This window comes from Diadema antillarum, unplaced genomic scaffold, assembly GCF_040938485.1.
Source record: "Diadema antillarum isolate AM-2024a unplaced genomic scaffold, OU_Dant_1.0 seq00000699_RagTag, whole genome shotgun sequence".
NCBI classification, from domain to species: domain Eukaryota; kingdom Metazoa; phylum Echinodermata; class Echinoidea; order Diadematoida; family Diadematidae; genus Diadema; species Diadema antillarum.
The window spans coordinates 410,864-432,989 of NW_027271604.1; the positions used below are offsets into that span (position 1 = coordinate 410,864).

At 40.0% G+C, this 22,126-nt stretch overlaps 1 protein-coding gene across 1 annotated transcript; it reads right to left on the bottom strand.

Annotated features, from left to right (window-relative positions):
* Positions 1–3,279: 3,279 nt before the first annotated feature.
* Positions 3,280–20,299, bottom strand: LOC139737692 (uncharacterized). The gene is made up of 18 exons (XM_071648371.1): positions 20,068–20,299; positions 16,638–16,827; positions 14,642–14,762; positions 13,855–14,018; positions 12,890–13,019; positions 12,605–12,744; positions 11,838–11,967; positions 11,056–11,254; positions 10,362–10,507; positions 8,852–9,061; positions 8,153–8,370; positions 7,440–7,671; positions 6,751–7,024; positions 5,998–6,260; positions 5,598–5,829; positions 4,953–5,050; positions 4,253–4,429; positions 3,280–4,014 (listed from the first exon to the last, which is right to left on the bottom strand). Exons 2-18 carry the CDS (start codon positions 16,811–16,813, stop codon positions 3,280–3,282), a joined length of 3,645 nt encoding a protein of 1,214 aa, XP_071504472.1. The 5' UTR covers positions 16,814–16,827; positions 20,068–20,299.
* Between the last annotated feature and the right edge of the window lie 1,827 nt (positions 20,300–22,126).

Here is a 22,126-nt window from a genome sequence, read left to right on the forward strand (position 1 = left end):
TTTGGCTCGGGGTTTGTTTTTTTTTTTTTCGTCAATGAAATGATTGTAAAAAATGGATGATTTTCGTGACTATCAAAGATTTATGTCGATTCGATTCATTTAATTATCAGAGCTATACCTCTTGACAGAGATGTGCTAAGATAGGAATTTCGGGATTGCTAATTAGTCGGTGTATAACGTACGCTATTCCATGATTTGGCTGTAATGCCATTAGTTTCACGTTTATTTCCGAAGACGTGTTTTTCTCTCCGCGTCGAGTATCGATCAGGATTTTTTTTTCTTGCACACATTCTAGAGGCAGAGGAGGATAATATTATTATTCCATGTTTGTATACAAAGTCTCATTTATGGGTTTTGTGAGCAAATTCCAGTGAGACACAATAATGCGAAATGCTACATCCATTTTGACTTTACAACTTTCAAGTATAGGTAAATGTTCGATAATTGATTATAATGACACCTCAAAATGTCTTAACTGTCGTTGTTTAATATTAGGGCTTCTGTTCCACATGACATTCTCCGTTGAGTTAATTGTTCTGCATTGACGGCTGTGGAATGCTATTACAGACGAGAAACAGCAATGCATGCCACGCTCTTTGTCGCTAGGTGGCGTCCTTTCTTATTCTGTTCGTTGTAGCAGTGATTGTCTAACCCTGACAAATGTTCAATCTGTCTCTCTACACTCATGTATGGGTATTAACTATGCATATCAGATATCTTACATTACAGATATATACGCTACTATGCTTGTACATTTAACCGTCCCCTTCCCCTGAAGTATGGTCAGAAGATAATAAAGATTTGATATCTTTACATTGCGCACATTTTCACAACTACAATTTGTATAATGATGTGGTCAATGTCACAGACAACTATAAATAGGGTATTGATGTCATTGCCATTCTATTTTTCCACTTAGTCGAAAGTAAATCATTATTAAACTTCCTGTTTTTACGGTAAATGCAAACGAAAGAATCTGCATCTCTTGTATCTTTGCGACGCTGCGAGATAATTATAAGAATGACCTCAAAGGGGAGGGGCTTGAAGTTGCACCAAATTTGTCGACCCCCCCCCAAAAAAAAAAATGATCTTGATATCTTTCATACAAACGAACTTGAGAGTTGTGAGTTATGACATATTTTCATTTGCTTTGCCCAAGTACTTGTGACAAAAAAAATGCTGTTTGGAGAAACGGTAAATTCATGAATATCAATACTCTGTCATTTAAGTCTGATGTAAATGGACGTCTTTCATGTTGTTTGTTGGAGGTTATCATAATCTGATTGATTTTGTGCGAGTGTTAACGAAATGAACATGGCGTGGAGTTTAATTCCCTTCACGTGGTTGGAAGTGATAACGACAAAACAGAAAGAGGAAAGAGACATGCAAATCGTCGATGTAAAAAATATGGCTAAATTATACTGTCGAAATTAGCCCAGTGTTGACATGAATCGGTTTTACCAAGTACTAAATGTGCAGGGAGTCATCACATCTCAGAAGTGAATATGTTGCAAAAAACAAAGATGGTAATGAAAGCATGGCGAATACATAAGTTAAACATGAGAAGAATTTATTAATATATTTCCATCATAGACTCACTACACGAGTAGCTGTTATATCATGGAGGACATTCCACTAAAATTGCAGGCATAATCTTTCCTCTTTTTTTAACACTATATGGTAACATACAACCACAAAATTGTTAAGAAACGCTTTCTTTGGCTGGAAAATAACCCCCGTTTCCCCTGAAAGACATGATGACGTTGCAATTCTCAATTATGTCCATATATACAAAAATACGAAGACCAAAATCGCACGCAATCAAAGATAATTAAAAAGCGACAAGAGCCCAGTGAGACGGGGTCCAAAATTGAACTGATGCGTTCTTGTTAAAGGAGAACGGAACCAGGAGTCAAGAGGGCGCTGTATTACGGACCCAAGCTTAGCATCTCCCACGTCCCGAAAGTCCGAATAAAACCGATTCGTACGGTGAACATGGTTGAATGGTCAAAATAGTGTGAATCTCAGTTCGTCTCTCGATTCGGCCGTTCTTCCTGGCTGGTTCCTCCTACTACATACCGATCCTTTAAGGACAAAGTTGGTTTGCTTGCGTGGAGCAGAAACTTGCGTGTAAATACGTGATCTACTTTGAATGACGGCAAACTAGCTTTTCATCGTCACAATAATTATGGCGGCAATCATAACGCCATCCAGGAGCACCCTCTTGAATCTGGATCAGAAACTCGGTTTGTCTGATCTGGGCCACGGATAGTTTTTTGTGTGTTTTGTTTTGTTTGTTTGTTTTTAGCGTTGACAGTTGTGAGTGACGAGAAGTGTGCCGAAGCCGACCCTCGTCAGCCTTGTTCATCATGTTGATATGGTTCTGTTCAGAAGTAAACCCACTCAACGCGTGTGATAGACATGAAATAAACCATTCAGCTTATGACAGAGTAAGATAATTTGGTCTAATGCATGTTAATACAATTCATCTAAAGCATTCCAGTAATTATTATTGATTATGAAAGATTGCATTACCGATTCACACGAACATCTGTCCTTTTCATGTTAGAGTTCTCATGAATGACAAAGAAACCAATACAACATATATTTTTTATATCACACTGTTGAGAATTTGATGAAAGACATACACACAACCTGAGAGGATAAACCTTTATAATCTTATGTACTTCTTGACTGTAAGGGACAGACATGAAATTGCAATCCATAAATTACGCTTGCTTCTATTTTTTGTTCCTCACCATTTTTTTTTCTCTCTTCCATCAACATATCTCTCGCTTTCTCTATAATCTTTTTCTCTCTCCACATACAGTACTTGTTCTGTCTTTTCAGACGCTATACTCATATGACGTTGAGATGTTTCAAAGATTATACTCCATCTGTGCTACGAAACAACACGCATAGTGTACCTTGCGTTTCATTTCGGACGATTAGCAAATAATCCAATAGTTCACCCTGCTGCCTGTTTGGTAGTCATAGAGAAACAGCTAAAAAAAAGATCATTTCATGCCGAGCCCTCTGAGAAATCAGGGCATACATTTAAAAATATTCTGCAGGCTTTCCACTTAAAATATATCATGCTGATCCCTCGGGAAATATTCAGCCACATATTTGAAATTCTTCTACATGTTTTCTATATACAATAGTACAGTCTCAAGAAAATCAGATGATCTTGCGATTTAGAGAGCAGAGATTTGCATATATTAATTAAGGGAACTATTTCAAAGGGTAATCAAATGTACGAGGCGCGAAATTTCGTCGTTAAATTATGACACAGAGCGACGATTTCTTGTTCTTCTTTCCAGACCCCGCGCGTCCTTTGTTCTCTGGTGGTGCCTGTGAGTTATCTGTCGGGCCACCAATTTGTGCTTCCTGGGGCTTCGGTTGTACCTCCGACACCTGAGGTGGAGGAGGAGGGGGAGGAGAAGGATCTGCTTCTGGTGAGTCTTGTCTTTCTGGTACCTCCTGTCCAGTGGAGGTTGGCCTTTCTGGTTGTTTCTGTTCAACGGAGGGCGGCCTTTCAGATTCTTTTTGCTCAGTGGAGCTTGGCCTCTCAGGTACCTCCTGTTCAGCGGGGCTTTGTCTTTCTGGTTTTTCTTTCTCATCCGGTGTGTTCTCCTCTTGCGTTTTCTCTCCTTCATCAGACTTTTCCTCTTGACTGGCCTCCTCTTGCTTTCCGTTCTCTTCCTCCTGATCAGGACTCTGGTCCGCTACTTCGATAGCTGTTTCCAGCTGGAGCGTCGGCTGGGCGTGTTCCTGGATCTTCAGCAGGAGTTCATCGAACTTTTCGTCGTCAAAGTTGGCCTGACTCGTCTCCTTGGTGAAGTCGATGTAGAGGAGCTGGGTGAAGGTCATACTCATCGGTCCTTCCGGTGGCCATGTCATCTGTTCCATGAGTAAAGGCACGACGGGTTTCCGCAGAGCGTCGGACAGACTCACCTCACGACGACAGTTGGCGGAGAGGGCGTACTTCGGTGTGACGCAAGACACGACGACCTGGAGGTGAAACAAAAGAAAGATGATATAAGAGTAAGTCAATTTATAAGATGTAAAGAAATGACTGACAAGTGAAAGCATCACCGAATTGCCACTTAATGGCAACCTGTGTTGTAGCTTGGTAAGACCTTACTGATGAACGGGACCTCCATCTATATCCAACAGGTATTTTGTTTTATGGAAACTGCGTAAAAGTTGAGGTCGTGTCTTCAGCAATCAATATGTTTTCTGTTCTGACCTTTGCATTCCTGATCCCCTTGTCGATCTTGGAGTAGAGTGGATCCCCTCCACCCATCTGGTTGATGTCCAGCCAGCAGTGGTAGCCTAAACTGGTGAGCCGTGAGAATAGTTTCTTGATTTCTGGCTGTTTGCCCCATTGGTACGAGATGAAAACGGACGGATGCTCCAAATGTTCCTGATGAATTACAAAAATAAACACAGAAATTGAAGTCAGATATAAGCAATGCTTTCTGTGTTAAGATGTTCATCTGAGGCTAGACTGAAGACCGGTGCCTATACTTTGGCGTAATGATCGAAATAAGTGATTCGAAAATCTGCAGGCATCTATAATACGCTCTTCTCAAGTTCACATGTTATGCATGTCCTCGGAAAGTTAAGATTATAGAATACTATATCCACAAAAATAAGCTGGGATCTACCAGGGAATTTGACTTGTTTGATTGTTGTTGTTGTTTCTTTTTACTCTACTTTTAAATTTTCGGCTTTGAAGTTACAAAATGTCAACATCGATGCCGCAGGTATTGTTTGGTTTATACCGTTTCTAAAAGACGTGCTTGCATCAACAAGTCTACACTATATGCATTAAATTAGATGTACCTTCATGACTTGACGGGTGTAATTGCTGACTTAGATTTTGCCTACGGTTTAGGTGAACTCTCAGTTTGTGTTAGGGTCAATATACGAACGCTGATCCATACCTGAGTGTTAGTCTTTGGCTGGGCATTTGATGACGTTTCTTCAACTTTCTTCACGACGGCAGGTTTGTCTTCCACTTGAGGGATCCAGTTTCGGTACTCTGTAAGGAGAAGATGACGGAGTAAAACTTGATTCGATGGGCATGACACTTTGAGAGAATGAAGTCTCCTCCAAAATCCAGTTCATGAGATTATTACTCATCACTAGTAGAATGGCGATCAGCGTGAGTCATCCGACATCTTATTTCCGATAAGCACATGCACAAAAGAAGTTTGGATGACAATCACAGAACGCTGTCCATAGGAAGTTTGTTCGTACGATTATCATAAACATAAATCTGGGCAGACGAAATGCAGAAAAGGTTGACCTTATCATAAATACACGGTCCTGGATTTCCCTCCCCACATCCGGAACAATGCTTACGAAGTGGCAATTTTTAGCAAAGTGACAATCTATACTTTGTGTATATTGAACCAAAATTACAAATGATGCACAAACTTTGGCAGACTTTGTACTAGCTGCTGGTAGTACCTTTGGGAGACAGTGAAAGAGAGAGAGAGAGAGAGAGGGGGGGGGGGGGAGAAAGGAGAGATGAACAATAGAAACAGAATAGACAGTTGTAGCATCCAAATACCCAAGAAACGCACCTTCGGTCACCATGCTTTCGTCTGGGTTGGCGTGATACGAGATTTGTCCCAGGAGTTCGGAGAACTTGGCGTCATCCCAAAACTTCTCTCCCCTCACGTACTCCTTCTCGTTGTAAAACTGGATATAAAGAAGCTGAGAGAAGAGCATGCTCATTGCGCCCTCTGGTGGCCAAGGAGTCCGATCGATGAGAATCGGTATGATTGGTTTGTTGAGCAGGTTGGCAAGGTTTACCTGTTCAGAAAATGGGCCAAAGAAGAAAATTGATTCAGAGACTGGTCAGTGGACTTGTACGAGTGACAAATGCACATTTCTGTTCCAAGTTTGTGATGAGATTACAATCTATTCGGCATTTAAGAATACAATTAGACGAATAAACCTAGACACACCAGGATTTCTTACCTCCTTGTTGCAGTTCTCCGAACCAGAGTACTTCTCTGTCACCATACAGAGGACCACTTTGGCGGATCGCATCCCCTGACTGATGCGAGCAAAGAGCTGGTCTCCTCCTCCCATCTGACCGATGTCCATCCAGCAGGGGAATCCTGCCATCTCCAAATGTTTTCTAATGGCTTTCACCTCGGGCTGGTGGTCCCACTGGTAGCTGAGGAAGATGGTAGGCGGCTTCTCGGAGTCGTCGGACGGGGCTTGTGGAACCAGCAGTTCTGTCAGGGAACATGAGCGGAGAACAATATACACCGCATACTTGTTGTAAGGAAACACCAAGAGCACCGTTTTATTACAGGAAAGAAAATACGTTTTACCAAATGCGCTCCAACACAGCAATGATCATCAGTAGTTCGCAGATATTTACTGGTACATCTTTGATCAAAGATCAAAACCAATAATCTTTCCATCGTACGCAGTGATGATTCATCAACATGACATTGTTTAGGACGTTCCCTTTATGAGAAAATCTCTACATAACATCTTCTTGGAAGAACACCAATGAATCAAGAGTAGATCTTCGAAATTATGACGTGCAAATAGCCACATGCGTAGTAACAACCTTTACAGATTACTTGTCAACTTTCAGAAATGAGAACTACTACCTTGAATTGGATTGACTTGGGGAAGTGCTTATTGTCGTTCTTCGTGAGATTGAATCTAAATAACTACATAAACGCTTTCTACTACAGAATTGTATCACTTTACCTGCTTCCTCCAGAGACTGTGTTATGATCTCCGCGGCGTCTGTTCGTCCCATGTCTTCCAGAGCACTCAAGATGGCGTACGTGGCATCACTGCTCTTGTGTGTGGTGTACCATTCAGCTAAGATAGCCATAGTCGGATCAGGGGACAGGGCCCAGTTACGGATATCCTCACCCGAGTATCCGAGTCGAACTGCAAGAAACCGCCAGTCATGCTCATGTTCAGGGTTGAGGAGTTTGGAGACATCGCGGGACCACTTTGGCGCGTTGGTGATCGTCTGCAACAAAGAGCATTTACATGTTTCACTATTGAGAATGCCGTGGGCGTATGTGGAACTTAACTTTCATGATCATACAAAATATGCCACTGGTTGGCGGAGTTGGGTGTTGTTGATGCAACGAATCATAAAACTGGACACAATGGTACCTCATTTCTGTCCCTATTTGTTGCAAATATCTGTCCAGATATTATCACAACTTTGTAGTACAAGTAGATGAGGGTCGATACCATATGTTACAAATCACTCGGATGAATTGAGAGTCTTATCCACTAGAGCCAGTCGAGCTATCCGTTTGCTTTTTCTCATATCCATCGCCATCGACGGACATCGCCATGGCTACACATGGCCAGTGTGAGGGCATGTAAAGGCGAGGGGGGAATATGGACGTATTCCCTTGAAAGAACATACTCACCTTGTGATCGATTTCCTCCACTTTCTCAACCGTTTCGTCGACGACCTCCTTCAGTTCCTCCAGCTTCTCTCCCTGTTCGTGGACCTCGTTCTTCACGTTCTTGATGTCGTCACCCTGCTGCTCTACCGTCTCGTCCAGTCTCTTGACGTCGTTTTCCGTGGTCGTCACCCGCGAGTCCAAGTTGTCGATGTCTTCTCGCTGTTCGGCGATGTCCTCGCTCAGACCCTTCAAGCTGAAGGCGAGAGATGCACCCAAACATCCGTGAGTAAATCGAACTTAAGTATAGCGTGATTTGTTTTAAACTAGGTTAGGCACACTGTCATGGACTACAGAAGTGAATCAGCCCAGATCACATCATCATCTTCCGACAGCCAACTTACCTAATTACTTTGAAAGGAGATTTTCGTTAATATGGCTCTCTCCATTTGCACGCTACCATCTTACAAAGATCTAAACACACTGCTATATTAGGTACACACAGTTATAATTTCTACTGTCTGTACAAATGACGCTTGCTCTCAAACGCACATGTGCTGGATTGCAGTTCAAGCTTTACAGTGAAAATTGAACATCAGTCTAAATAGATCACTTGCTAATTTGTTATAGTGGCACATGCACTTACACACCAAAATGAATTTGTTTGATAATTCTCTTGCATGCGCACTCAATCATTTCTCAATTGAAAAGAAGGAATTTCGGGTGGCAAGACAAACCTCCTATCATCGAGAAAGTCTAGCACGGACTGCACCAAGTCGGGAACGCCCATCTGTTGACACTTCTTCAGCTCCTCGAGTTGTGATCGGTACGGCTCCATGGACTCTTTGTACGCCTGGCCCACCCGCTTGGCTTCCATAATGATCACGCTGATCCACATCGGATCAATGGTTTCGAGCTTACCGAACAGAATCTTGAGGCTCTTGTCTGCATGTTTCTGGAACCATGGAATAAGTTGAGATTTCATATCAGGCTTCTCTTTTCTTTCCAAGACGCTCAAATTGTCATGTTGAAAGTGCATACTCATATTTAGTATAACCCTTCACATTAGTAGCAGAAAATTAAAAATGAAAATATCAAGTAAATTGCCTGTTGGCCTCCTATACTAGTTTTAGGACAGAATAGATTGACAGATTTAGATGAAAACCAAGAACATGGTGTTAGCATAATAAAATGTTTGTCACCCAAATTTAAAATGCATTTACAGTGCGTCTCGCCAATTCCGGGTGTAAGGTCCCAATGACCCCTTGAAAGAGCGCGATGCTAATACCACAAAAATCCACATTTCGTCATAATTATGAAAGTGTTTAACATGTCCCTACAAGATATTCATTTTGGGGCAACATAAGGTATAGTAAATACTCGATTTTGCTATGTTCCAACCATACAAAACTTTTGAACGGCCACTACCATCTTACCTTGCTGATGCGACCCACACTTGCTATGGTCTTGCAGGCCGACGCTACGGTGTAGGGGATCTGCTCCCATGCGCTGATACACTTGTCTACATGCTTTTCGAATCGCTTCGGGTAGGGAATCGATATATCGGCCACGGCCATGAAGCATACCGCCGCAAGCGTGGCATCTGTGACATCCTCCATGAGAACATCAACATGGGCTTCGAGAGCCTGCCAGGAGTATCGATATAGTCAAATCTATCGGCATACGATTATCTTCATCATGCTTCTCTCTCTGTCTCTCTCTCTCTCTCTCTCTCTCTCTCTCTGTGTCTCTCTCGTTTTATTGATCAACTTCTACGTCCTTTTTTCTATCTGTTGACAACTGTCGGGCGGTTAACGATCGCCCCTACACTGTACAGTCATGCTAACCTGGAAACACTGAACTGCACATTACTTGAATATGGGACCAATCTGAAGCAAATAATTTCCACACAATAGATATATAATGTACTCTTAAATGAATCCCATGAGGATTGAACAATCATCCCCAAGCATTCCCATTGATTCCCACTGATCAGTTACTAGCCATCCCTTTAAAGCAATAGCTTGACTGTTCCTGCCATATGAGAAACGTCAAATTAAATCAGTCCTACAATGACGATGGCACAAACACTATATCAACAATATATATTCTTCTGGCAGAGACAATTCCAAATCAATATATCTGAAAGGAATAGATTACTATAAAAACTTCATGGAAAATAATTCACTGTAGAAAGGTTCGACATTTCAGGAAAATAAAAACCAGGAATTAATATAGATTTACAAACGAGGTACTTTTTCAACAAATCTCATACTTGCCATTGTCAATATTCTAGATCACGTGCATTCCGATTCCTTAAAGCGCATATTCGATCTATATCTCGTCTTTTTCTTTCATTTTCATTGATATAGATAGCATTTTCAGGTGCTTCATTTTTTTTATTCTCTCTACATAAAGGAAAGTTAATAAACTCCTTCAAGACGAAAGGAATTCTAATTTTGTCCATGAAGTGGTTCAGAATATGAAAACGTTTTGAGATCGATAGCAGAAATTGTTTTCAAGGCAGTGACAGGGCTGTCTAACGTTCATCGGGGCAATGAGGATAATGACAATTGCGGTTTTACTCTCTTGTTGATAAACCATTTTACAAACTCATAAAGGTGAAAGGTCAATGGGCAATCATACAATAAACTCTATGGCAATTATGATAAAACTACATAACTCCACTATTGCCTCTGTTGACGATCACATGATCACAATCGGAGGACCCGTGTTCGATTCCAGCCAAGTGCTTACGTCCTTGGACAAGATGTTTTTACCCACAATGTCCCTCTCGACCCAGGTGTATAAATGGGTACCTGGCGACGCTGGGGGTAATAACAATGCCAGGGCCCTCTGGTAGAGCAGTGGCAACACTGAAGAGGATACCCCGGATAAATAAGACCTTATTATCATTATATTATTATTATTACATTACAAGCTTACCTCTGGATTCTTTTTGGCCACATCGCCGAAGAGCATGTAAAGATACGTCTTGTCAGATGTTGGCATGTCCTCTAGTAGTTCGACGAGGCCATCAATGTGTGAGAGAATCACATCCGGGTTATACTGGAATATTCCCTTCAGGGCCACTGTGTCGAAGAAATATCGTGAAAGTGAAAACAAAAAAGATTAGCAACACAGCGACAAGCGAGATGAAATTTGTGACCTTCGTTTGTCCATGAACATATCCTCCTTCTGTTCTAAAACGTTTGACATGAAAAAATGATGCAGCATTCAATTTCCAGTACATTTTACCTTATTCGTCCCCATGCTGACATAATGGAGGAATGAAGAATGAGAGACGAAACAGGAGGAAGTGAAGTGGATTTGTTTCCAACATATACCGGTCATGTGTGCGTGTGTGTGACTGCGTGTCTGTGTCTGTATGTGTGTGTGTTTTTGGGAGGGAGGTATCGACAATATATTTGTATATAATATCTACATCATATTAATAAAAGTACATGTATTTGAAGCATTCTAAGATTAATGTATCTTTATAGTGATTATGTATAATCGGTTTCTTAAAAGAATCATTCTGAACTTAATGTATCTTTATATTATTATGATTATATATAGTAATAATCGGTCTCTCAAAATGATGTCTTAAGATGTCAAGTAGGACTTAGCTGTAGCTTACTTCCTAGATTTGACCCTTCACACTTCTTGTTCAGACAGGCCTCCACAATAGCTTCACCGTGCGGTGCAAGCAGTTCGCCTTTCTGATACAGTGTCCCGATGATGTATCCGGCTGCACTTTCTAGTTCTGTGACGTCACAGGTAAGCAGCTTGATTGCGCAAGGAATCAAGTCGCTAATCAGCTTTGGCGTGTCGTAATTCTGAAGGAATCAGAAATAGTTGCTTCGGAAAAAGTTATTGAAGAACATTTCGAAATTAAATATGAGAATTAAAATACACAGACACGAAATTAGTATGTAAATGACTATTTACTCCTAAATATTAAATTCAAGACATGTAAGATGTAGAATAAGACTTGAACAGAATCAGACTAGTATCTGAATAATCAGCAAATTAAATAGAGCCTATAATATGCAATGCATTCTTGGGAGATTGAGCAGTAATACTTTTTTTTTCTTCCCATTCCTTGTTCTGCAACAACACCACGTCTCAAAAAAGGTCTTTTCCAGAAGACAGTGTCTTGTTACCTTGAACAGCAGCAAAATTTTGAGATGACTCATGACCAAAAATAAGTATGAAACTCTTAGATTTTAATGTCAGGTTACCTCCAAGCAGATGACAAAGGAATTAAGCAGGAGGTGAGTAACCCTTGACCTCTGAATCATGGCTCTTCCTTTCACGTTTACCAGTGTTCAACAATTTTCTAAAAATAAAATCTGATTTCTATCTGATTTCTATCAGATTGCTATCTCGGAATGAATGTATTTGAAGTGAGGTGCAAACCTTCATCATGAAGTGATAGATGATGTTACGTAACATGGTACCATGTGTCGAGAGATCTGTCTCATCCCCTTCTAGTTCCTGGCCCATGCAGTATTCTGCGATGCTCACCAAGGACTTTACGCTCGCTTTCCTGTATTCCCGGAGTGACAGAAAAGTTGCAAGATTTTGGGGGTGTTACAAGAAAGTTGCAATCAATTGCAACTTGCAATTATTAATCGAAAGCTCCCTTCGTGCAACGGAAACTTGCGTTTGATTGTAATTTGCAAAATTTGCAATAGATATTTGCAGTTGATTGCAAATCAACCTTCTTGCTACACCCCATAATGAATTACCTGAAACAGAACCATACATTTTACGGCATGATATATCTTTCCAAGTCACAAGGATAAATTATGTATTTTGCGTGATAGAGACACCACACAGATACACTGAACAACAACGCCGTCGGAAATCATTATTCTATTTCTGATATCTATGTAATTTCTGTCAATATCGACAGAAGGTAACATACGCAAATAGAGATATGGTTGTGCACTGATTGCCACCTGTTACAACACAGCTTGCACTACAATCAACCCTCCCACAATGGTAGTAATGAGTATAACAAGAGTAGAAGTTATCATGATAACGTAACGATGATTTCATCAGAAATGTAATAGTAATACACAAAATGAAAAGAAGATGACAAGTGAGGGAATAAAGAAGAATATCAATTAAAATATCAACATCATTCTAAACATCTCTGTCTTGCACTAAGCTCTTCCTACCCAGCGACACCTAAAAGGTTGTGGTTGGTGGCATAGTCAGCAAGGCGTTGGTGGTCGCGATTCTCCCCGAAATCCACGTCATCTCGTCTCATCCATTGATCATATGCATCCAGGATGTTTGGTACGAGCTTCTCGCATCCCTGTAGAGTAAATGATAAATTATAAAATAAAACGTTCCTGAAAATCGCAGTCAAATACGATGGTAAGTTAATGTGGAATTTTTATCATTAAATGAAATTTTGCAAGGACAGTATAATGCAAGATTTAAATGAGATGCGTGCTTACCTCCCAACTCATGTCGCTGGCCTCGATTACCGTCAGTGCAACTATGACGTGCATTGGCGAGGCGCTCTTTAAACATGACGTCACGAGTTCAGCGTATGCTGCATTGACTTTCTTCACAATCTTGTCTCGGCTGGATAGCAAAAAAAAAAAAAAAAAAACCCAAAGCAAACAAAAAAGAACACACAAACAAAACAATTACACAATAACTAGTAACAGACAAAAAAAAAATCGCAAACAAGTACCGCCATCATTTTGGTATAGTGAAAAGTATTACAGCATCACAACCGGTACAGCAAATTCACCAGCAGAATATCGAGCTTCACCAATACCTGCACTGCATGAGTAGCAAGTTCAGAAGTTGATTCTCACCCTTCCACTTTCACTGATCCGTAAGGGTAGAATTTACCTACAACGAACTATACCAGTCTTGGCTGCCAAGTCCAATTAAATCAGCCTGTGCGTCGACAGGTCTCTTCAATCGCACATTTCGCAGAGAGTTTGACAACTTGAAACTCCAGTCTTTGGAAGCCTTAGCACCATGAAATGTTGCTCAAGGGCTGTCTGTTGCTCAAGGGTTGTCTAGTTATACCTGACTGTTGTACGATTTGCGATTTTAAATTTGCAAATGAGGAATTCGTAGTGGGGACGAGATAGCCACACACTGCTTTAGCCCCAAAGTTTAAAATGCTATGTCAGAGGAGGTTTCGGAGGTTTCTTCGGGGAGGTTTCTTTTTTTTTTAATCTCCCTTCTATACAAGTCAAAACTTATAATGTAACCATAACTTACAATTCTAAAAACTCATGGATATCATAAATCAAGACGATGAGACACATGAAATCATTAGCCACATTGCTTTGTTTGATTTATGAAAAGTAATGTCACCCTTATCCAAGCCTACTATTTCCAGTAGTGCTACCCTCTTCCTATTATAACAAATGGCGTCTTTGTTACTGTATATAATTACCTGCATGCTCGTACTGAGTAATCCACTGCACTCTGCAGGGCGCCCCCGAAGTCGGACCACGACAGGTGCTTTTTCCTTTCTTCCCACTCCCCGTCGTTCTTAGGGATCCATTCGATCGGCTCCTTTAGGATTTCAATCATCTTCTTTATCGCATCTTCGTGACCCTTATTAGTAAAATCAATAAAGACAGTGAAGTTAAGGTTTTGTGAGAGAAGAGAGCTGAAAGACGTAGGGGTGTCACAGGTGTGGGATGGCAGGAATATATGATGCACTTAACTATAATCATAACAATGGAGTGATAATAGTGTTGTATTCCTAAAAATTACCAAGTTAGACTATAGATATTGAAAAGGGTCATTACGTCATTGCAATTAGAACAGTGATAGGTACCATTTCTATATTTGGATTTAGAAAGAACAGCTCAACCAGGGAGGTGGGTCCCACCTCCCTGGCTCAATCGAGGATGAACGCCCCTGGCGGCGTTCAAACATTTCCTTAGACCGTTAATCATTTACCTTATAGAATACAGGGCCGTATCAACCACACCGAGATGCCCCAATCTTCCAGGCCATGTGCACTTCGGAATTATAGCTCACAGGGAAGGAGATGTTTGTCGATAATTGTTGAAATGTTAAGTCGCATTTACCCATTGATTTATAAGTAAATGTATATAATGTGTGGCGTCGTTGTGCAATTTGCAATTGGCTGGTGTGCGGTATATAAGAGCCTATATTTGAGAGACCCTTTCGAGAGTAATGTATTGAGCAATATTGACTACATAAAGTACCTTCCATTTGACGTAGAACTTTTCTCTGAGGATGTCTTCCACCAATTTGTAGTAGGATTTCGTCTTTTTCTTCATGCTTTCGATGCATATTTCTACCATCAGAGCCTCATGCTTGTTTTTCCTGCAAGGGAAAAGAAAATTCTCAGCTTCATTCTGGGTCAACAGATTACGAAACCTGCCTACAGGAAATACTAGGTTGTCATTGGGTAGCGGCCATTAGTGCAAACAATACTGGCTTTCCTGGTAAACTGATCATGGAAATAAGATGGTAGTTGGTGACTTGCAATTATAAGACAATGTCAGAGTAAAATAAATGAGACGGGAAGCTCACTACCGTCAAGGTGCCCGCATATGTCGCACTTCCTGTTCTGAGTCCGGGTTAGGTCGCATGATCATAATGATGCAGGGAAAAAATGACAAGATTTAAAAAAAAAAAAAAGGGTCCGAAAAAATAAACCCCTCGAAACGGGATATCAAAAGCTCCAACTTTAAGGGTTAGTCATTTTTAATCATAATAATTTCAAGGATCGTACTTTGATGATGGTTCGTTTAGTTCGATCCAGTAAGTATTATTTCGCCACTTGTACAAAAAAAAATCAGTATAACAAATTCAAAAGTCCCGAAAATATGAACAAGAGTTATCATTGCATATACATAATTATGTGAATAATACGGACATATATTTCATTGTAGATCGTAACGTTTGTTTGGTATACTTTATTTTCTGCAAATCAATATACATAAGTTACATAATAATGAAGATGCAGGAAATATACTAAGTAAATTCAACTCAGACTCGTTTGACTTGCATAAACCACGATATATATAAGTACATAATCATGAACATGTGGGAAATATATAAAATAAATTTAACACAGTCTTTTGACTTGCATAAACAACGATATGAAAGAAAATTAATGATATAATATACAGTATGAATGTCTATGCAGCAGTGATAAGAATAACATTTGTAGTTAAACGATTATGCAGGTGGAAGAGACCGTTATCTATAACCAAATCGCTTGGCTTGGACAACGACGTCTAGACATTGTTGTTAATTACAATTTTCTCTTGTAGGTCACAATGCGAGCTGAAAAGTAGGCTATTAAATAAAACCTCCAAAGACTCTATGCTTCCTGATGTAAATGTTAATCATCAGATATCTAAAGTCTTAAGTATGTTATGGACTTTCATGAGGGTTTATTTCAACAAGTCATTGTTAGAGACTGGCCCTCTTTCGCACTAATCTTATGACCCAAATGCCCTATAGTCACTAGTAACATGGGATTTGTGAGATTCCTTATTTTCTTTTCCCATAATGCAAATCCATACCATATTCATTTGATTTTAATAATGAATGATTGTTGTTTTTTCATTAAAAGTTAAAAGGTCACATGTTTTCACAGAATATTGATGCCGATCGCAGACAAATTAGCTTACGTGATCATGGCCGTATTCACACACGAGTCAACAAGAGGGATCGATTTCTGTATCGCAATGCGGATTGCGATAATAAATGTTTTTGTTGTTGTTGTTGTTGCTCACTCGCGAATTTAAAGGTTTGCGCATCACAATGCCAAACTTTAGTTTCAAAAATCTATCATTCTGGTATGTGTGTGTGTGTGTGTGTGTGTGTCTGTATATTTGTGTAAACGGCATCAATGTTATCATGTAATCACTTTCTCGTCAACTTATGAAAATAGAAATAAGACATAATACCATGAAAATTATGTATTTTAAATCGATTATTACACTACAACCCTATCCCAGAAAGATAACATTGTTCAGTTATACTAACACACCAACAAATATGCTGTTAAAGTGATTCAACCTTTCAAAATATCATTCAACATATCCTAGTCGAGGGATGTACCTATCAGACTGGATTCAAACTTATAAAGAGGAACATGACACGTTTAAGACTTCGGATCATTTCGACTCTGTCACATTGCTCTCACAGGGAAGGGGAAAAAAAGATATAAAGCCCCAGACTTACGCTTCTTTCACCTTCGAGAACAGCTTGCGTTCCACTTCCCACAGGCACACATCTTCGAAGCTGTCCTTGCCTCCCGGGTCAGCTTTGATGCACTCCAACACTTTAGGTAGATGTTTTTGCAGGTCCTCCGGGGTCTCTATGAACTCCTTCTTGAGCGCCTTAAAGTCGGTCGCCATGTTTTCCTAATCGTCTGCTCGGTAAAGCAAGATAGACATGTTTCAATATCCACAGCAAAATTCTATATACATGTAATACAGTTTATTATGACTTTGCGCGGTTCATCATCTACCACTGACCTGTGTCTATTATCGTAGTGTAATAAGGAACTTCCTGCCACGGAGGTATGGTTGTATTCAAAATTATGTAGAAGGGAAACGATTCTATGGAAGTGTTATTCTAAAAACGCTAGTGCTAGTGCACCCTGAAATATCAGACAGATCTGGCAGAAAATGAAACTGGTCAGTCTTGTTTGAAACCACATTCCTCTCACTGTCAGAGCTCAATCGTGCGTAAAACGGCGGGGAAAAGTTCAATGTCAGATACAAAACCGGCACCGGGTGATCTATTCCCGTATGGACACACGACCATGTATATCAATATTGCGATTACCTCATACGGTGGAAAGACAATTACGTATGAAGAGATAAAACGGGCTGTTTGTTTTAGTAACCTTTGTCACAAATTTGGCAGCGGACAGTCCTATACTGTTTAACCGTTCTTCGATGAATCGGCACTGCGTGTGTGCTTGGCATCAGTGCATGATGAGCGTTAAATCTATCCGCCAGCCTTGCCCCATTTTTTTTATAAGGAGTAGTTTCCTGAATCCTGTTGTTGCCTTTTCTGAACAGGAAGTAGGCGGCCTCTACGGGTATTACCACGAGGCAGAGCACGATGTAAAGACATGGATAATTGATATGATTATGCATGCATGCGATATAGTGTACAACTCTTCATGACATTGTGCTTTAACATCTTTGATGGACATATATTAGTAAATATGGTTATGTCCCTGATTGTAATGACAATGATGGTAACAATAACAATCAAATTAATAACATTTGAATCACTAATATGTATATGATCACAAATATATTATATATCAACTCCAAATATCAAAATGCATATGGCACAGCTAGAAACTGCAGACACAACTCAAAATTTCAGTCATTAATCATTCTTGAAACAATAATGCATATAACTAGACATGATTATACTAATGATTATATACACGCATTTTCCCAGCCTATATCTCACCCGTATAAATCGCTAAAGTAACATGTAGTAATTTTGTGTCCTTTTCCATATAGATTTCAAGAGAACACATTGATTAACAATCATTATCCGCCCCAATTTTTTGGTTGCGCCCATCACTATGATATCGAGCTAATGGCGGCAGCGTCCACTGCATGACATGACGTATTCCACATTCACCACGCTCAATATTTACGCGTTACCATGGCATGGGAGAAGCGACAGCCCGTAGCCACCGACTATCTACGACCTTTCCCTCTATAGTTAGTGCTAATAAAGCATTGTCAAGGCTGCTGTTGGGAGTGTTAGTTTTGTTGCGTGTATTCAGAAATATCAAATATGTTGACATTCTTGCAGCGAAAGCTGGGAACCGTACGCACACAAAATGGAAACTGGGAAAATTTGTAAGTGGCTTTAAAGTGCCCGTCAATTTGATAAGGCTCTTTTGAATATTGTGGCTACCGCAGCATTCACAAGTTCACCATTCGATGTCTACATTTCACTTTGATCAGGTCGACGATCTGTTCCAAAAGATGGACACTAGTTGAAGCTATTTGAGTAATGATGTCACAAAGAGCTTAGATCTGCTTGAGACGGTGAGCAAATTATTGAGAGAGGTTTTAGACAAAATTGACTATTAGTTGTATCAATGAGGTCCATAGCAGGAAACCCGGACAAAACGTTTGATCTTTCCTGTTCGTCATGTGTACTCGCAGCGGTGTTTCCTTGTATCCACCGTGAATGAGCGCTTCTTCCTGATTCTTTTTGAATACGCAGGACGTCTTTGTCAAATCAAGATTGAAGAAAGATAACTTGTCCTTGAAACCTTCCTTTAGGAGCCACTGTGGCATTTCCTTTACCAACATCCTTTCCACGATTTTCCTCCGAAATAAAAACGGAAAAGCTGACAAGTTTTCTCCGACAAGGGTTTTTCTTTTCACGCCGCCTTGAGACCTCGTCAATGTATGATTGTGATCAGCGATCAATGCATTTTTCTTCCTATATACTGCCACAAATACTACATTACAATCATTTTTTTTTTCATCCTGTCGACCTACATGTTGACATAACATTTAATTTGCTCATTGCTTGATACATAGTACACCGTCGTGATGATTGTATTGCTAATACTAATAATGATAGATAATGAAAAATGATAATGATGATAGTAGTGAAAAAAAACCCGACTCCATCTAGTAAGTTGGTCAATGTGCAGTGATCAAAACAAAATTTGTATTATGACAGTAGCGATGATAATGAGGAAGTGATGTCGATGATAATCATAGTAATGACCATGACAACTATAGTTGTTTTACTTCTTACAATAACAGCGCAATAATGTATCATGGCCGTAAAGGGGGGGGGGGGGCATCAGTGCGCTCTACATTCAAAGTGACGCAATCAACATGACTGCTGAATTCGGGACACAAATGAGAAGGATTATATGAAGAATAAATAGAAGGATTCGTGTAGGTTGTGCTTAGTGAAAGTGTGAGAAACAAATATGTGATAGCGTTGGCATTACTTTAATTCATGCATATTATATTGCTTTAGTGTCTACACTTCATGTATATCGTTGGAATACAATAACATTATTGCACTATGTGCTCAAACTTCTAAGGGTGTAATGTGATTACTACTTTTCTCAAATAACATCGGGGGGCATTTCATGAAGCAAATTTGCTCTCAGGCAATCAGATGCAAGGATTTCAGTAGCTTGTATCAGTTTGTCAGAAAAATATCCAACCAAAATGCTTCATCAAATGCCCATCAGATGCACTGTTGGTCTGTGACTCAGTGCTAATTATTGTTGGTTGGTATAACATTAAAGGCCTAAGGGTCTAAATCTACAAGATACCGCCTTCTTGAAAAAGGAGGTGCACCCATTGCCTAGAAGTGATTAAGTTACAATGGTTCTGTTGCGTGAACGTTATAATGTGTTATTCTAGATATGCATTCATAAGAGATATCGCACGTTATACGCAACAGCTTTTAAGTATTTAACCAGGGAGGTGGAAATTTAACGTAGTAGGCCTATAACATATTATTTTGATATAGATGCATGCATGTTACACAGACAGATGATGTTATAATACGTAAAGTCACAGTCATCTCAATCCTGTTTTATATGAGGACATCAGAAGGTAAATGTATTAAGGTAGATAGCTCTTATACTCACGGTATTGGCTTTTCTTATTCTCCTGTTCGAATGCAGATCCACGAGAGCGCAATCATCATTTGCAAACTGAGATGTATGTATATGGGCTGTTTCTGTTTGCGTTCACATTTTCTGGCCCCCTAAAGCGAAACAGGAACAGACCAACCTGCTAGATATAAAACAGAGAAATAAGATAGACGTCTACTAAGCACTACAGTTGCCATGGCATATCCTGTCCTGAAATAATTGCTTCGGATGCATGGGCGTTCAGCACTGTGCACGACACATGGAGGCAGGTATCGATGAGCTCATATACACACGTTTATTTCGTGTGTTATCAGCCTGTACTGCAGAATTGGCAGCGTGTCCTCACCATGCAAACCGAACCGGTAGCATGACTGGCATGAGGTATTGTTGTCAGGGGCCCATGGCGACAGATAGCGCGGCTCTCATCGAGGCGAACTGATGAATGAGAATAGAGAGCAAATAAACCAGGATCAAAGTCCACCCATCAGATTCGATTTTGTTCTTTTTTTTTTTTTGATATATGAACATTATTGAGGCATTTCCAATGAAAGACGGAACGTATGGTTATAGCTGGTACATGTATTATTATGTTTGAGACTGTGAAGATCATCATGGTATTAGATAATGAATTTTCTTTTTCACTCTACATTTAAAAAAATATACATGATTTTACCACTTTTGTCACTCTCTGTTTCCAGCGCAATTAATTTAATTTCCTTTGTAGCGATTTATGGTTTTCTTTAATGATAAAGAGACGTTCTGTTTAGAGTTTCGGAAGGTGTATTTGGCACATCAGTCTGTTATTGTCCATGATATACGTCCGCGCATTTTCCTCTTTAATCTTCCCTTCTTGTTAGATGTACATAAGGTACGTATACGCATACGTATACACACATACACACACGCACAACACACACACATATAATAAATACTACAGTATAGTATATGTATATAACATATCGTCGGCTCAATGGAAAAAGGGGTTAGCGCACCTTCGGGCTCAAATTTTCCAAGAAAATAAAAATTTGTCATTCGAAAGCAGATGGCATGAGCTACATTTTCATATCAACAGATATGTCAAATTCGATCTAATTTTGTAAAAAATCCCAAAAGAAAAAGGCGATAACGTGCCGTATGCACGTCTTTGTGGTAGCAAAAAGGGGTTAACGTGAATGCGCTCTTTCGCTTCTCTTGCCTAAAGCATGGTACGAGAAGCATAAAGGGGTTATCGTTCATGCACAACCACATAACGCTTTCTCGTAATTTCGCTTGCAATGCGTCCTGACAAGTGAAAAGGCGTTATCGTCGTTCTAACTGTACTGACGCGCGCGCGCGCGCCGCCTGAGATGAGCTAGCGCATCGGCTGCATGCTCAATATGCCATGTACATTGTACAGTATGCATAATGGGTACGGTTAGTACGCAGAGTCTACCGGTATTAAAATTGACTTCAATATGATATCATTAATTGCATTGGACTGCTGAATTGAAGGACGTCAACTATCTCATACTCCGTAGATCTACCCGTGATCGACGACGAACGTCAGAGTTCAGACGAATCGGAAAAATGGTAAGGATAAACCTTAGTAGATCTAGATCGATCTAAGGGCCAAATCGTGAAATCAGCCACCACTCACCTCGCTCGTGCGCTCGCTCCGTATACAAAGTCGATGGGAGAGGGTAACGGGCAACAGCACTGACGAAATAAACGGCAGTGAATGGACTGGGGACTTATTTCACGATAATGCCGATCTAATTAAGTTAGACGACTTTATGTTAACACTATTTTAATTGCTGTTGGTTTTTTTTTTTGGTAGAATTAGCAGCATGATTCTCATAGGATTACTTACAATTTAGATTTGCTGGACCTCGATCTAGAAACTCTAGATCTAAGTTAGTAAGTAGTTAGATAGACCTAGACTATAATCTAGTCTGAGACTAAAGTTAGATCTGGTCTATAATTTTAATATTATAGAATATAGATATGTATAGATATGTATAGACCCTAGATCTAGATGTTAGTTTGGGCGCTAATGTAGTTTCGTATCCATGCT